Raw genomic sequence first — 18560 nt, forward strand, 5'->3', positions numbered from 1 at the left:
AGTTATGAGGAGAGGCTGAGGGAACTGGGATTGTTTAGTCTGCAGAAGAGAAGAATGAGGGGGGATTTGATAGCTGCTTTCAACTACCTGAGAGGTGGTTTCAGAGAGGATGGTTCTAGACTGTTCTCAGTGGTAGAAGAGGACAGGACAAGGAGTAATGGTCTCAAGTTGCAGTGGGGGAGGTTTAGGTTGGATATTAGGAAAAACTTTTTCACTAGGAGGGTGGTGAAACACTGAAATGCGTTGCCTAAGGAGGTGGTGGAATCTCCTTCCTTAGAAGTTCTTAAGGTCAGGCTTGACAAAGCCCTGGCTGGGATGATTTAATTGGGGATTGGTCCTGCTTTTGAGCAGGGGGTTGGACTAGATGACCTCCTGAGGTCCCTTCCAACCCTGATATTCTATGATTCTAAGAATTTTCAGTGCAGTGTAAAGCCAGAATGATAGAGAATTAGACCTTGAGCATTGTTTTCTGTCTACAGATATTTTCCTAGGGTAAGAATCATAGAATCATAGAATATCAGGGTTGGAAGGGACCCCAGAAGGTCATCTAGTCCAACCCCCTGCTCAAAGCAGGACCAAGAGGTGGATAGTTACAGAATATCTCCATCCAGCTGAATCAAAACTCTTTCTAGTCGCTGGAAAATTTACTATACAGACTTTAAGAAAAGGACTCTTTTTTCCCCCAGAGGTAGAAAGAATTGCTTTTCAAAATGCGTGGTTTTCTTTTTGTAGGAGTCAAGGAGCTAACAATGTTTAGCACGTTTTAAAAAACCCATAAAGATGGTGATGATTGTGCTGGTGAAAACCGCTACAATGGTTGCTGTGAAAATGGCAACATTTGCTTGGTCACACATGTAAAGCCCCCCCGCCCTCTCTTTCCTCCCTGGGTTACGCTGGAATAGGCAACACTCACCTGTGTGCCTGGGCGCCTGATGTTGACATTAAAGAAGATCCTGCGTATCCCAGGGGTGATGCTGGACAGGTGAGAATCCTCTATCCACCCCTCTGCTGCAGTCCCTTTCCTCCTCAAGGGATTTAAAATTGGCGGTTCCTCCACCTGGCTGGCACCTGTACACACTTAGTGGTGTGCCTTGGGAACCTTCAGGAATAAAGCTATTCTAATAAATAATAATAATAATATAATCTGTGGCATGGGTGTAACTCAAACACCAATTATAAATAATATACATCCAATATGTTTACATTGGAGCGAACACTCTTTTACTTAACAATGAAAAACCAGGATATAACTGTCTAAGATTACATGTCACTATTAATTTAAATCCACAGGGGGCAGTTGAATAAAATCAGTTAACAAATATTTTATACAGTGATAAATGAAACCTATGTAACTGGTATTTACACTGCCAATATTCTCCCACCCCCCCCCCCCCCACCCCCCCCCCCCCCCCCCCCCCACCCCCCCCCCCCCCCGCACCCCCCGCACCCGCAGTGCACACTCCTCTGGATTTCAGAGTCTGAGATGCTTGCCTGCGTGGGCACGCTGGACAACCTGCAGCTGGAGTCAGCGCTCTGTTGGGTCTGCAACAAGCTGCACAACCCCTGTGACGACTGGAGCCGACTCCACCAAATGCCAGCAGCTCTGGGCCCTGGTTCGGTGGGAAGATCACTCTGCCTCTCCTCAGACTCAGACTCTCTGCTGTGCCCCTTCCCTTGCAAGTACTTTCCCAAACCAGCGTGAGGGTTACTCACCGTCCTCCACTGCAGGCCCAGTTCAGTCAGCTCCAGGCACAGCAACAGTCTCTGCTCTGACTCCAGTGAAGCCATCAAAGCCCCCACAGGCTCTCGGCAGCAGCTTCTGGCCTCCTGGCAGCAGCTTCTGGCCTCCTAGCAGCAGTGCCTGGTCTGGACAGAGCTCCACAGCACCAATCTCACTCCTTTCCCCAAAATGCAGTCCGCCGCCAGCTCTCCCTGCACCAGGACGTCTCTACCTCTTTCCCCAAGGCACCATGGGAGTTGTGGTCTCTAAAGCTAGATTGCCCCTCACAGGCTTTTCCTTGTCACACTCCCAATAAAGCTCAGAGGACGCTCTAGTAAAGGTGCCTACACACAGATACCAAGTTAGTTCCTATTGTAAGGAAAGGGGGAAACTGAACTTCTCAGATGGCACTATATGGTTATTCTTGGCAAATGCTGACATTTTAAAGGTGGCCAATATACCTTGTCCAAAAGTATTTTAAAAAATAATAATGGTTCTTGATCAATAAGAAACTCTTGATTTAAAAGCAAAACCACCCAAAATGAAAAGATCTGTTTCAAAATGCAGTACACTGAAATAATTTACAAGGGGAAGAGCGATTTCATCTGTTCTAATTTAACAGGAAAGATTTAATCAAAATAGTCACTGTGGTATCTGAGCACTCAGAAGTGCTTACAATTTAGCATATCCAGTGATTTTGGAAGCTTTTACAGTATGGGGGGAGGAGGGGCATTTGGGATATAAAATGTTTTCAAAGCGAGAGAGCAAACAAAAATTAAAGTGGTTTCCTTCAGCTCTTCTGGTGGCATTGCAGGGTGGTTAGTGCTATGATGTGAAAGTATGTATTGATGGAGTCACAGTAGAACAGGCTGGTTAAAACTTCAAGGGACCAAAAGCTAACCCCCAAAGGTGGAAAAACTAATTCAGTTAATTAGTTAATTTAATTAGTTTAAACTAATTCATGATACATAGCTCATAGAACTTACAGTGCAGACTTGGGGGTTGTCTTCCTAGTTCAGCCACTGACTTGATGTGTGAGTTTGGCCGAGTTATTAATTACTTTTATAATGTGTATTACCAGAACAAGTAGGAGCGCTAGTCGTGGATGCATTGGCCTGCTAAACCCAGGGTTGTGAGTTCAATCCTTGAGGGGGCCATTTAGGGATCTGGGGCAAAAATTGGGGATTGGCCCTGCTTTGAGCAGGGGGTTGGCCTAGATGACCTACTGAGGTCCCTTCCAACCCTGATATTCTATGATAAGACCCCTTTGTGCCAGGTGCTGTCCAAGGACAGATCAGAAAGACAGTCCCTGCCCAAGGAGCTTGCAGTCCAAGTATGACACGAGACAATAGATGGATACAAATGCTATAATGGGGGAGGACAAGGAAACAATGAGACAGTACTGGTCCGCGTGATAGGCAGTGGGCTGCTGGTGTGATGAGAGAGTGTTGACAAGTTGTAGTCATGGTGACAAAAGAGAGTTCTGAGGAGGGATTTGAAGGTAGATAATGAGATTGTTTTGTGGGTATTTACAGGGGGCACCTTCCAAATGTATGGGGGCAACATAAGAGAAAACACAAAGGTGTTGGTTTGAAACTGTAACAAGTGTGCAGTAGGGAGGGGACAGGTATGGTGGGGATAGGCTGTGGAGGGCCTTGAAAGTGAAGACAAGCAACTTGTTAAGATAGAGCAAGGGCATCCACTGGAAGGATGCAAAGAGAAGGATGACAGTCAAAATGACGGGCTAGGAGAATGATCTTTGCAGCGGTATTCTGAATGGACTGGAGTGGAGCAAGGTTGCATTTTTCAAGGCTGGGAAAAGGACACCACAGTAATTGAGATGATGAAAGCCTGGAGGCAAGTTTTAGTTGTGGGGATGGATATGAAAAGCCTTGTCTTAGGGATGTTAGGCAGAAAGAAATCGACAAGATTTAACTTCTCCTTGCCTCTGTTTCCTGATTTTATTTTTTTAATTGCGAAGAATACTTCCAGATCTTAAGGGGATGTTGAAGATAAATTTATTATTGTGAGGTGATGTAGGGTCCACAGATGGAAGGAGCTATAGGAGTGCCAAGTACAGTATTATTTTACAATAAGCACTCTGTGGTACAGATCATCGTTAGGAATTGCATGCTTGCCGTCAGCTTTGAAAGGTTTGTACTGCAGCTCAAAGATGGGAAAGTTCTTTAGAAACGAAGATTTGATATCTTTTGACCAGACCTGCAGGCACTCTGAAAGCCAATGTCTTGAATTCCTTTTTGTTGAAATGCCACTAAGATTAGGCACTAGAGAGTAGATAATAAATTGCAAGTACGGTGGTATATTTAATATAGAAAAAGAAGAAATGTGCTTCTCTAGTTTGATAATGTTAAGTCTGCTCTTGACCTTTTCAGTATTCTTGCCTCAAAATCATTTTTCTTTATTTTAAACAAGCAAGCAATTTTCCATCTTCCTCTGAGCTGTTGTGAACTCTGCTGGTGTGCTCCACAAAGAGACTATTGCATGTACCTGCTTTATCCATTTGTCTCTTTAGAACTTGCACTTTAATCAAACTGGCTATCATATTATGGGCACGGCTCATGTCACTCGAAGCAAAGAGATCATCTTGGGGCTGGAGTAAGGATCAGGGAGTTGAGCCTCTTGAGTTCTAGTCCCAGCTCACTCTCACTATGACCTTCGGCAAGTTACTTTTCTGAGCCTCATCTTACCCATTGGTAAAATGGATCTAAGAACACATACCTCCTGTGGATTTGGTAACTTGGAACTGATGTGACTAGAGCAGTGTGGGACCAAAGGACTATCTCCTATTAAAAGGATTACCTCCAAATTAAAAGAATGCGCACCGCACATCAAATACAGCATTCATGTGAATTATTTGTATCCACTCCACAGAATTCCCAATATTCAAGGTGTTAGGACGTGCTTATCTTCTCTGTTCCCCTTATTGGAATTCTGCAGTGTACAATCATTGTGAATGAACTTGGGTGATTCAGTTCAAGATCTTGCTGCTTGTGTATAAAGCCTTTAATAGTCTAGCCTGGAAGTACATCCTATAGTGGGGAGAAACTACAGAGGAGGGGAGTGCTAGGTATGCAGAATGTAATCACCCAAATTGAAATCTGGTCAGGACAATGGGCTTGGGGAAAGAGCCTTGCAATTTCTAATAACTGTACATGTTCATGACCTCTGTTTCTATATTCCCTTTGAAAGACTTCCCACAATAGCACTAGTAGCCATGTTTATCTGAAACAAATCCCAGTCTTCATTTACTTGCTGCATGTACCAGCCTCTTTTTATAAAGTGTCCAAAATGTTCATGTTGCCAAACTAACAGCACCACCTCCTCCTCCATGAAATACCTACCAGGTTTCATTTGTAAGGCTCCGCAAAGTGGGTCTGTGTCATCTGTTTTGACAACATGAGGGTTAAAAGTTGCACAGGTAATTGATAACCAGCTAGCATAGTCTCTTCATCCTGGCATTTTAACATTCGAGTCAATAAAGCATTTTTTAAAAACCCCAAACTTCAGTGCTAAAATCTCAACGCTGACAAACTTGTCAGTTGGAAAATTTAATAGAGTATACAAACATACATTTCATATACTTTTAAACTGTATATTTATAATGGGTACTGTTCATGTTCTTGTAATTACATTTTGTACACCTAGATGCAGTTGTTACAGGTTGATACTTCAGTAATCGGAATGACGTGATTTTAAAGTCTAATAGTTGGGGGTCTGTCAGGGCTGAAAACCATTGCTTTATACGGTTGTAAAATATTAGTGCTAGCCGTGATTATTCAAACTTAGAATTGTAAAAGTGTCACGGTCATGTTGGAGTTGATGAGCTTTTTCTGTACTAGTCCTAAGGCTAAATTAAACAAATTCTGGAAGTTGGCCAGTATAATTTCCATTCTCTGCATGTATCAGTGATGCTATGATTTTTTTTGTTAGACTTGTAAAGAAAGCTCTGTTCCTCTGAAACAACTCGCACGTCGGACATAAAATTTGTTAAAAAGTATATCAAACAGTCAGCTAAGCAAATAGATGTAGGAAGAACAATCTGTCACAGAGGGTTGGACCTAAATAGCCACTGGAGCCCCACCCAAATTAAGGTACCTACGTATAAATGCAATGTAAATAAACTGCCCTGAAATGTCCAGCTTGGCTTGTTTATCGAAATAGCTGTCATCCTAAACCTGAACATAATCCAAGCTTATCCCAAAGTGATCATCTCCGTATTTAAAGATCACTTTCCTTGTGTCAGTGTTGGTGTGAGATAAATAAGGATAGTTTTGGTAGCCTTGATTTCTACTTCATAACAAGTTTAGGAAGTTTCTATTACTGGTAATGCCATTTCAAATCCTGCAAGCCAAGAGGCAGAGGAACCCAGGAAACTAGCATCTCAGCACTTTAGGCATATTTTAAACTCCCTTTCTGGAGGTAGAATATTGATAAATGCAAATGTGTTGCTTTGGAAAACCTATCCAGTAATTTGGTGAACTGGACTCGATGGGCGTAGTAGGTTAAGTACTGGATAAAAAAGGAAATGATGGATGTTAATAAGACTGGGACTTTTCAGCTTGGAAAAGAGATGACTAATGGAGGATATGATTGAGGTCTATAAAATCATGGCTGGGGTAGAGAAAGTAAATAAGGAAATGTTGTTTACTCCTTCTCATAACACAAGGACTAGGGGGTCACCAAATGAAATTAATAGGCAGCGGGTTTAAAACAAACAAAAGGAACGCACAATCCGTGGAACTCTTTGCCAGAGGATGTTGTGAAGGCCAAGACCATAACAGGGTTTAAAAAAGAACTAGGTAAGTTAATGGATGATAGGTCCATCAATGGTCATATATGTTTGCCAGAAGCTGGTGATGGGCGACGGGATGGATTACTTGATGATTACCTGCTCTGTTCATTCCCTCTGGGTCACCTGGCATTGGCCACTGTCGGAAGACAGGATACTGGCTGGGCTAGAGGGACCTTTGGTCTGACCCAGTATGGCCGTTCTTGTGTTGAAGACTAGTGAGGTTTCTCTGAGTACAAGTCACCTCTTAAAATGAAGAGGAGGTGCGTTTGATAGGGCAGCAGTTCTCAACCAGGGGTCCAGGGCCCCCTGGGGGCCACAAGCAGGTTTCAGAAGGTCCGCCAAGCAGGGCTGGCATTCGACTCACTGGGGCCCAGGACAGAAAGCTCGAGTCCTGCCACCTGGGGCTGAAGCCGAAGCCGAAGCAACTTAGCTTTGTGGAGCCCCCATGGCATGAGGCCCTGGGCAATTGCCCTGCTTGCTACCAGCTAATGCTGGCCCTGGCTTTTATATGCACAAGCATTGTTGTTGTGGCCTGGGTGGGGTATGGAGTTTTTGTAGCATGTTGAGGGTGGGAGGTTCAGGGAAAAAGATTGAGAACCCCTGTGATGGGGAGGCAGGGAAAATCCAGCGTCTGCAAAATAGTCACAAACACCCTCTTGGGCACAAATGAATTTTGGTGGTAAGGAAAGTAGAAGTTGGGTGCATTGTGTTAATTTACGCCGCTCTAGTGCTGGTCATTTGAGAATCCCAAACCCACTTCCATGAAAGAGGGAATTACTGAGCTCATTTTATAGAAACTGAGGCAGGGGGAAGTTAGGGAACTTGCCCAGGGAATTATTTGAATCAGTGGCAGAGTTGGGAGCTCCCAACTCCCATTTCCCTGTGCTAAAAGCAGTCCGTGCCTCTCTGAACGTAGTGACAACCCCCTGAGCCATGGAACAGAATATCTCATTCTTAACTAATTCAATCTCGTTTGTCTTCATCCAAGAAAACAACCCCTTTTCTCTTCCCCCACCCCAGCTTGGCTCGGCAGATCTGGTCTTGGCTCTTCAATACCAAGGTGGTTTATCATGCGACATCTTACCGTGGAAATGTTTCCTTCTCACATTGGTTTTAATTGTTGCTTTGATACATGCGGTGTGTGCAGAAAGGCAGTAAATAGGAGCGGACGTGCATGGCAAATGCAAGGTCTCATTTATATATTCAGCATGAAATCCTGGCTTTATCAAAGCCAGTGGGAAAACTATCAATTGATTTCAATGAGGCTGTAGCATGCTGCTAAACTTTATCACTTTTCTCTTCCTGGGGGTTCACGTCAGCCTCAGGATTTACCCTTGTGAAGCCAAATTGTGCAGATTTCTGTTGGATGCTATGTGCTTTAGGATGCACCGCCTGTGTTCAGTCCACACATAGCAAGGCTGGATGTGTGGGCGGGCAATGGTGTATAAGATCTCAGCACAGCAATTTAGCCACGTGACTTTAATTGCAAATAATGTTTGTAGAAGTTGCACCTGAAAAGCCCTCAGCATCGCTCTGTCTTTACCCTGATGCTGATAATTTTAGACATGTCAAACATTAGGATTTTGAAAGGGGTCTAGGGGAATTAAGCACCCAAATGCCATTGATATTGATTTAGCACCCGACTCCCTTAGGCTTTCTTGAGGATCCAAGCTTTGCCCCTGTATCAAGAATCAGGGATGTCTAGTGGAAAACATTATTGCAAGCAAAGGGGGTGATTAAATTATTCCAGCCCTTGTACTTTCTGTACCATTTTGTGCTGTGGAGCATAAAGCAAAAAGCTATGTCACCAAATTAGAATCCAGGCTTGTGCATGATGAATTATAATCAAAATACTGTTACGTAAGTGACTAACCTTTAAGATAAAAAGGAGAAAGAAGTGGAAGAATCTTATGTGATAACAAAATGCATACTCAGTTATTTGTGGTGGTTACATTGTTTGCTGTAATTAAAAAAGCAAAGTCATAGTTCACAGGTGAAAAGCATATTTTGAAAACCGGTTAATAGTGTGTTCAGAGTTTAGAAAGAAATTATAGTAGTAGAGTCTGCTTATAAATTTTGGTATCCTGTCTTGTTATTTCTGGAGGGAGAGGACTAATTTGAATGTTCTCCTTTGTTAATTTACGTCAGTTTTTTTTCCAAGTTGACTGAAAGGCATTTGAAGCAAAATCATCTGTGCCTGCAGAACCGTTAACGCTGTGGACTATAACCAGTGGGGAACACACAGAAATGATATTAGTTAGGGACAGAACAGCTTTCTCCAAATGCTGCTTCCTAAATGAACGTCTTTGGGACGTTCCAGTCTATTGGAATAGAACACCAAGTAGCTGATTTTAAGATAATACACAAAACTGAATATTGTTGTCTGAGTCAAATGTTGCCTATTTCTCTCCACTAGAGTATTTTGCAAAATACTCTATATAAGGGTGGAAAAACAAGTGATGCCGGTGGGAACTTTGGATTTACACACACCTGTATCTGAGTGCTTTGGACATGGAAAGGCCTACAGCAGGGGTAGTCAATAGGCAGATCAGGGGCCAAATCTGGACTGCAAGATGCTTTTGAAGGGACTGCAAAAATCTTTTTATTTACTTATTATTATTAATGTTGTTGTTTTTTTGTATTTTTTCTAGAACCTAGACCTTGAAGCTTTATCTATACCATTTTCTCTAGAATCTATACCAAGAAATTTGGACTTTGACAAAAAAATAGATTACCCCTGGCCTACAGACTTACTGTAGCATTGAGGTAGAGCTCTTCTTTGAGCATCCATGACATGGTGCATGGAATCATGTGGACACAACAGTAATTGGCAAACTAAATACACGGCACCAACAGGAGTAGAATTCACAACAGTTGCCTTGACCTTGTGAGAAGGGGAAGCCCACCTAGTAAAGATACTTTGAGATTATATAGTATTTCCAATGGAAGGATCACAAAGCACTTGACAACCGTAGTGAATAAAGACTCTCAAGCACCTGAGAGATAAGTATTATCCCCATCTTACACATGGGGAAATTGCGTCCCAGAATAATGATGTCTTGCCCATACAGGAAGCCTGTGGCAAATCTGGGATTAGAACCTAGATCTCTTTGAATCCGAGACCTTTACTTTAGCCACAAGGCCATTCCTCTTTCTCAGTATCAACAGAGTGAGCATGTGTGAAGTATTTCAGCCAGCAGAGGTTAGATTTTCATTCATTGCAAACACTGCTGCAGAGCTGAGGGGATTCATTCTTTATGCATAAAAAAAGAACTCAAACTAGACCTTGTCTATAGAGAATTCTTGCACTGATTTAACTAAATCAGTAGAAAAGCTAATTTACTTAAATTGTTGCAACCATCACAAGTGGAAGTAATTATGCCAGGCTAAAGATATTTATACTGGCAAAGACATTTAAATTTACCAAGTCTAGCTATATCAGAATAAAGGTGTTTATATCAGCACAGCTGTATCCACACTAGGGAACTAAATCTACCTTTCTACCAATTTAATTAGGAGGAGAAGGACCTTGGAGTATTGGTTGATCATAGGATGACTATGAGTTGCCAATGTGATATGGCTGTAAAAAAAGCTAATGCAGTTTTGGGATGCATCAGGAGAGGTATTTCCAGTAGGGATAAGGAGGTTTTAGTACCATTATACAAGGCACTGGTGAGACCTCACCTGGAATATTGTGTGCAGTTCTGGTCTCCCTTGTTTAAGAAGGATGAATTCAAACTGGAACAGGTACAGAGAAGGGCTACTAGGATGATCCGAGGAATGGAAAACTTGTCTTATGAAAGGAGACTCAAGAAGCTTGGCTTGTTTAGCCTAACTAAAAGAAGGTTGAGGGGAGATATGATTGCTCTCTATAAATATATCAGAGGGATAAATGCTGGAGAGGGAGAGGAATTATTTAAGCTCAGTATGAATGTGGACACAAGAACAAATGGATATAAAGTGGCCACCAGGAAGTTTAAACTTGAAATTAGACGAAGGTTTCTAACCATCAGAGGAGTGAAGTTTTGGAATAGCCTTCCAAGGGAAGCAGTGAGGGCAAAAGATCTATCTGGCTTTAAGGTCAAACTTGATAAGTTTATGGAGGAGATCGTATGATGGGATAACATGGTTTTGGTAATTAAATATTCATGGTAAATAGGCCCAATGGCCTGTGATGGGATATTAGATGGGGTGGGATCTGAGTTACCCAGGAAAGAATTTTCTGTAGTATCTGGCTGGTGAATCTTGCCCATATGCTCAGGGTTTAGCTGATCACCATATTTGGGGTCGGGAAGGAATTTTCCTACAGGGCAGATTGGAAGAGGCCCTGGAGTTTTTTCATCTTCCTCTGTAGCATGGGGCATGGGTCACTTGCTGGAGGATTCTCTGCTCCTTGAAGTCTTTAAACCACGATTTGAGGACTTCAATTGCTCAGACATAGGTGAGAGGTTTTTCGCAGGAATGGGTGGGTGAGATTCTGTGGCCTGCATTGTGCAGGAGGTCAGACTAGATGATCATAATGGTCCCTTCTGACCTAAATATCTATGAATCTATGAAAAAAAAACTATGTGTAGACAAAGCATGAGACTTCATCAATTCTGAGCGTTGGAATCCTTGCAGTGTAGGTCCCTGCTAATGTTAATTTCCTTTGCCTCCACAGTGGGAGCGACTCTGGTTCTTAATCCTCACCTTCACTTTCTTCCTGACGCTGGTCTGGTTTTATTTCTGGTGGGAAGTTCACAATGACTACAATGAAATCAACTGGTAAGTAGAGCATTTCTGGTGGGGTCAACTCATGCAGATTTGTGTGTTCTTGAGATGAACCAGGTCACTGTTGTGTGTGTGAGGTTTTTTTGTTTGTTTTATTTAAGGAACTTCTTATAACATTAATGATACGTTTGGGTTCGTTTGGTGGAATCAATAACTGTAGTAAATGGGTAGTGGAGTCTGTATTAAGTGAGAACCGTCTTCTGTCTGTTTACATCAGTGATTCTCAAACTTATTTGATCACGCCCCCTTCTTTGTGCCTGTCGTAGTTTATGCCCCTCCTCCCGCCACAAAAGTACATATGTCAATTTTTAAAAAATCAGCACGCAACCCTCACTAGATATTCAAAACAATAAGGCCTTGATTCAAACAGAGCCAACGACCCATTGTTATAAGAGCAAAACCAAAACTGTGATGGTGGTCAATGCTTACAATTAAATGTGCACACTGCCTTGCAGTAAACAGATTCACGTGCAGATGGCAATGACTTTGTATAATGCGATGCAAGCTTCACCGAAATCCATTAAAATACGCAGCGCCATCTGAGCACTTGATGTGTTGTTAGTTATTTATTGCTGTGGGTAAAATGTGCACAGTAAGGTTTTTTTTCTTCTCACCCTCCCCCACCCCTCTGAATACATTCTCTGCTCCACCCTTGGGGGACCCGCCTCCCAATTTGAGAACCTCCGGTCTACATGGATAAACGTATTGATATATACGTGTATTGATATCATTTAGCCACTAGACGTGGGCTGTGCAGAGTTCCAGATGGGTATGCTCCATGGTAAACGTGGAGAGAAAGAAGGTGGAACTTAAGTTGTTGAAGCCAGTTTGTGTCTCTAGTTAGTAATTTTATTTAAGAAATGTTGCGTAAGAAGGTATTGTGATGTCCTATCCTGTTGATCCTTGTCAATTGTTTGCTTCCATAAGACTGTCAGACCCCAGATTGAATCTACATTGGCTATTCTAGTTGCAGTGATGTTTTTTATTCTAGTTTTGGCTTTTGTTTTTTAAATTGATCCTCCCAAACGTGAAAAATTCAAACCGAACAAAAAAAGTTGTGGTACTTTTTTGTCTAGGTTCAAACTCCTCTCCCCACTGTAAAGGCTAAAAGAGGCAACCAAGCAAAAATACGCATTTATACATAAACCATGTATACAAAAAACCAGCTTACTCTGATTCATTTCCATTTTATTACCCCCTTGTTGAACACCTTCCCCTGAGGCCTTGCCCCACCCTGTCTCTTCCCCCATGACCCCGCCACCCATTCACACGCCTTCCCCCTCTTTCCTCCCCATCGCTTGCTGCTCTCCCCCTCCGCATCCCCATCCTGGGTTGGGAGGGACTTGCCTGTGAAGCCAGGGCTGGGAGCTGCAGGTGCCCAATGCGGGTAGGAGGTGGCCCCAGCTGAGCAGTGGCTGATGCAGGTGATGACCCGGTGCCTCCCCAACCCGCAGTGACCCGACTTTGGGTGTCCGGTCAGGAGATGTGGCCGGACACTGTCAGGTCCCCTTTTCGACCACTTTCCGGTCAAAAACCGGGCACCTGGCCACCCTACATCGAACCTGCTCCAGGGAAGTGTTAAGATCCTGTCAGTCAAAAGCCTGAGGTGGGCTTAACTATGGAGCCACTATCAGCGCTTCCACAATACACACCTGTCTGTCTCTCCCACTTCCCTATTTATTGTTCTGACGTGTTGTTCTCGACGCTCTGTCGTGGCAGGTACGATCACAGAGGAAGTCAGTTTATGTTAAATATTCACACAATTCTTAAAAAATTATTTAATGGATTTGTTTGCTCATGTTTTATTACCAAAGGTGCTGGATCCTGATGATTTCTCTTTGGGGAAAAAAGAGATACAGTGATGCGTCCTTTATTAAGAAACGTTTTAAAAATGTATTTTAATATAGATTATAAAAATATGAAATAAGGTATATTACACATAGTTTATTACTATGTTAAAAGAATGAAGCTAATTTACCCCCCACAAGCACTGTGCATATGTATTATGGGACAGTCTTTAACTACATGGTCTCGCAGTATTTTTCCCACAGGACCCCTCCTTCACTCGTTGCACAGGATGGACGGCACTCAATTAATGAGCGGCTGTGCAATGTTTTGTTTTATCCCCATTGTTAAATGTGTGGCCCAAGGCCTTGTTTACTGCACATTATTCAACCCCTGCTCTGAAGACAGAATTAGAAAATCCCAGGAGGACATTACTGTGGTGCTCATCATTTATAGTATCTGAATGCTTCACAAACAGTCATGAATTTATCTTCACAGCCGCCCCTGTGAAGTGAGGGAGTGTGAGCCTCATTTTACAGATGGGGAGCTGAGTTACAGTGAGACTAAGGTCAAAAGTATCCATTAATTTTGAGTGCCCAATTTGAGATACCTAGGGCCTGATTCCTCAGAGTACTTAGCATTATATAGCGCTAACTATGTTCAAGTATTGCTCCCAGGGACTTCAGTGGCAGCTCTGAGTACTCAGTGCTTCTGCACAGCAGACGCCAGGGTCTCAAGTCAGGCACCCAGAAAATGAGCCACTCCCAGGTAGTGACCGCTGGGGAAAGTTAGGTTGCATTGACTTACCCAGCGTCACATGGGAATGCTTGGGCAGAGGGACGGGGTAGGCTCCGGTTCCCCAGGAATGCATTCAACTGTCTTAACCATGAAAGCGCCCTCTCTCTTCCGACAGTCCCCACTATCTCAGTCCCAGTTCCAGTTTACCACCCCACTCCCAGCTCCTCATCCTATCACTTCCCCGCCCCCATTGTGATTCTCATCCAATCTCAGTCACCGCCTCCCTCCCCCAGCTCCTTTCCTCAGTCTCTTAGCCCCACCAGTCCCAATGCCTTGTCAGAGCTCTCTCCTCCCCTATTTCTTAGTCCCAGTTTCCTTGTCCATCCAGTCCCACATTCCCTCAAGCTTATCATCTGATCTCAGGTGCTCCTTCCCAACCAGCTTTCTCCTATTCTTCTCCCAGTTCCCTCACCAGGTCCCAGTCTCCTATTCCCTGACTCCTATTCCCGTCTCCCTTCTGCAATTCCCACTCAGTTTCTTTCCCCTCTTCCAGTCCTCAGTTTCGGTAGGTTCCTTGTACCACCCTAGTCCTTTCCTGTCTTCCTTGTCCGCGTGTTGTCCCCTCTGCATTCAGATCAGATGGCTTCCTTCTCCATGCTGCAGCCAGGGCATCGAGATCGCAGGAGAGAGATGCTCCCTGCTTTTAGTTCTGGTGCCTGGCCAGTACGGTGAAAGTTCTTCCGGGCCCCTGTAGCCCTGGGCAGGAGTATGCTCCATTGCTCTGCGGGGATGGCACGTACAGAGTCAGGTCAGCACTAGGTTCTGTGTGGGGATGGAACGTGGTGGTCGAGACTGGACTCTTCAGAGATTTTACCCGCTAAAATCCAAAAGTCGCAACTGAGCATGTGTGAACTGTGATTCTCTTCCCCACCCCTCCCCAAAGCCTTTATAACTCTGCCAAATTGCGGTGAATTTTCACAGAGATGGCAGAAGGCAAATCTCTGACACACAGGCCACCCCACTGCTGAATTTCAAGTCCCTGCCCCACAGCACTGGGGCACTAGAACATTTCAAAGAAATGGATCACCAGAATTTGACTATTGCAGAACATATGCCCCCCAAGCCTTGCTCTCAGAAACAGCAGAGCCTGGGCTAGACAGCTGGTATGCAGACAGGTAACATTTTGCAAAGTTATAAGCAACTAAAAGAAGGCTTTTTCTTCAAAAGTTCAGGGAACCTTACTCAGCCCACTTTTAATAAAATTGAATTTCTTGCAATATGTCTTGGCAATTTTCTAAAACGCTTTAGAGCAAAGCCCAAGCTACTGTCAACTAAATCACCTCAGCAATCACCTTCCTGTCAAAGACAATGTGCAAATTCTATTCCAAATGCAAGTGGTCATTGATCCCGTAAATAAACTGCCTGTTAGGATGCTGAAGTTACTGAATGAGTGTTCAAAAAAACTTAATGATGGGAGTAATTTTCTGCCAGGAATGACTGATACAAGACAGGGCTGTCTCTAAACAAGTTCATGTTTTCAGCAGGGAGATTAACATAATGCTCCTGAGGATGTGTTTGGGGGTAGCTTGTATCCTGTCAGCTCTTTTGACAGTTGTATTGAGCATGGCCTGTCCGCTCTCATAGACATTTAGAGTGGAACATGTTTATTTGGGATGTCTTGTGTCCTGGAATAACTTGATGTTCCAGGGTGGGGAGAATAAAGCGCTGAAGAGAAACTCAGTCTCAGATGGTGGTACCATGCTGAGGTGTCTTTACCTGTCACCAACCCCTCTGGGACTTCTGTTGTAATGTCACTCATGGTACTTCATTTTCCTTCTCGTGTTTTTTCCTCTCCATGGTTTCTCCTCGTTGCTTACTTACCACGCTGACACATGTTGTTTCTTTGTGCTCCCCCATCTGTCTGTATCTGCCTGTCTTTTGTCTTAGATTGCAAGCTGTTTGGAGGCAAGGACCATCTATTTCTTCTGCACTTTCACAGTGCCTTGCCCCGTGGGGTCCTGGTCTGCAACTGAGGCTCCTGTGTGCTATCACAATATTCGTAACAACAATTATCTGGAGTCCAAATATTCAGCAAATACCTGTGTGCGGCTGATGTTCTAACTTTTTAAATTATTTTTGTTTTACCTGAGGGAAAAGTGCAAGGGTTTACAAGACCCCCAATATCTTTTCTTCTGTCATCTCATATCAAATGCACAATTTTCTCTCTCTGCTTTCTTGTAAGCCCCTATGCCGCAGCCGATCACCCTATGAAAAAAGCAGCACTGAGTCTCAGAGCCCAGGTCAACAGACTTTGGCTCAAGGAGCTTGTGCTGTGGGACTAAAAATAGCAGTGTAGACATTTTGGGCTTTGGCAGCAGCCTAGGCTCCAAATCCTGGTGAGTCCAAACCTCTACAGTGCCATTTTTAGCTCTGCAGCACAAGCCTGAGTCAGCTGACACGGGTTCTGAGACTTGCTGTCTGGGGTGGGGGGTGGGGTGGGGGTGTTTTCTGTGTGGATGCACTTAGAGAACTGACCAGGGCTGCTTTCAGCGCTGCTTTTGCTTTTCATAGCAAAGGAATGTAAAGTGAGTACTTCAGACTTCTTTCAAAGCCATCCTGGCCATTTCTACAGCTTTTTTTAATCTGATGACCTGTTAAAGACAATGAAGCCACATGAGTAGAGCCCAGGTAAAATGTTTGCAACAAAGCCCTAACTGCACACAACTCACTTGGTTTCAGATTCACAATGGAATTTGAAACCAAAGTGGAGCAGGGTTGCTAAGGTGATGAGCAAACCTGGGCTGCTGGGAAGTTTTGCCAGGTCTCTGGAAGAAACCAGGAGAAATCTGAACTCTGTGATCCAAACGCAACCAAACAAAGCTCTGCAAAGGTCAGTTGCCGAGTTTCCTTCGAAGTACCCCAGTGAGGAAGGCAATATTACATCTATAAAGCGGCTGGATAAATTGAAGCATAGGGCTTAAGTGACTTGCCTAAAGTCACCCATTGTCTCATTGGCAGAGTTGGGAATAGATCCCTTAAGTCCTGGCTCAAACCTCTAGACCAGTGGTTCCCAAACTGGGGTTCGCAGAACGTTACAGGGGGTTCGCCAGAAAAATTTCACTCATGGCGGCCAGAGGACCCCGGGCATTGGAGACAGCAGGTGGGACCTGGTTGCAAGCCAGACAGCCTGAGCCCCAGGGAGAGTGGGGCCGGGCAGTTGGGGCTGGCAGCCCGAGCCCCAGTGGTCAGCGGGACCTGCAGCCCGAGCTCAGTTGACCAGGGTGGTCAATGGGGTCCAGCAGCAGGAGCTGTGCAGAGTGCGGAGGAAATTTAAACTTAAATCCCTGGAAATATTCATTTTTAGGAGGGGGTTCACAAGATTTCACAATTTAGTGAAAAGAAAAGGAGGACTTTTGGCACCTTAGAGACTAACCAATTTATTTGAGCATGAGCTTTTGTGAGCTACAGCTCACTTCATCGGATGCAGGGGGTTCGCGGGCTGTTAAAGTTTGGGAACCTCTGCTCTAGACAACACTCCTTCCCTAGCACGCTATTTTCCCTTCTAGCATTAGTCAGTAGAGCCCAGTGAAGAATCCTGACCCCTCTGGATTCACACGGCTGCTGGTGGCTCCAACTCTGTATGGGTGAATGTGTCCAGCTGCTTTGCACTGCCTGCAGGACTTCTGGCAGCTGAAGCATACTGGACACCAGCCAACCGGGTATGAGTTATGGCACTCTCTAGTTTGCAATGGTGCCAGCTAGTGCATCATGTCGTTCAATCTCCTAGCTTATTCCATTATAAAATCCAAAAGGAATTATTTTTTTAATGAAGCAAAAGCCCCAGAGGACTGAGAAAGGGGGCCTCATTTGGATCTAGATCACAGATGGAGATAGCTCATGCTAGGCCTGCAGAGAGAGAAGTGAACATCGCGCTTAGGCTGAAGTGTTCAAAAGTGGCTGATGACTTTGGATGCTTGGAGTTTTGGGTATGCAACTTGTGATGCTGAGTGCCCACCGTTCTGTTGACTTAGTTAGGGTTGCGCCGCTCGTCTCACCAAAAAACTGGAGTACCCAAAAATCATGGACCATGTTTGAAAAATGTGGGCATTGCATGGTCTAGAAGTCTGAATGAGTCTGGGAGCCAGGAATTCCTGAGTCTTCTTCCCAGCACTGACACTGCTCCCTCCTGTCATCAGAAGCAAGTTACTTTCTCTCTTTGTTTCTGTATTTTCTTCAGTAAAATAGAGATATTTCATAGGAGTAGATAAGGGATTAGTAGTAGGGTTAATTTAAAAAAAAAAAAAAACCAGCAAAATGTGCAACTGAGAAAACTGCCAATTTATCCCGGATCCATGTGCTGATATGATAGACATACTTGCTCCCTGTCCTTCGTCTGTCTCTGTATCTGCGTTGTGGGAAGGACTGTGTGTGTGTCTTTGCAGCGCCCAGCCCAATGGAGCCTCAATCCTTTTGGTAGCACCTGAAGACACGAGTAATAGACTGCTGTGTCTGACAGTACAACCTCTGCGCAAATGGAGCCTGAGTGTCATACAGCTGCTAATGCAATCCTAAAACACAGTCCATGGATTCCTTTTCCTTGCAGCTTTGTACTCATCCTGGAGTTAATCTACTAACCGTTTGTATTACTGAGGAGCACAACAGCAATTCTGTTCATCCAGCCGTGAAGAGCATGGGACAAGCAGTTTTTCTGATTGTGCGCTCCTCTGTTTTGCA

General features: G+C 44.1%; 1 protein-coding gene across 4 annotated transcripts in view; it reads left to right on the forward strand.

Moving 5' to 3' along the window:
- Positions 1-18560, forward strand: part of GDPD5 (glycerophosphodiester phosphodiesterase domain containing 5) — a 335216-nt gene that overhangs the window by 223139 nt on the left and 93517 nt on the right. For all 4 annotated transcript variants that reach the window (XM_048839760.2, XM_048839771.2, XM_048839763.2 and 1 more), the window contains one exon: positions 11194-11297. In XM_048839760.2, coding sequence (XP_048695717.1) covers positions 11194-11297 — 104 coding nt within the window. The remainder of the gene's footprint in view (positions 1-11193; positions 11298-18560) is intronic.

This window comes from Caretta caretta, chromosome 1 (genome assembly GCF_965140235.1).
Source record: "Caretta caretta isolate rCarCar2 chromosome 1, rCarCar1.hap1, whole genome shotgun sequence".
Classification (NCBI taxonomy): domain Eukaryota; kingdom Metazoa; phylum Chordata; order Testudines; family Cheloniidae; genus Caretta; species Caretta caretta.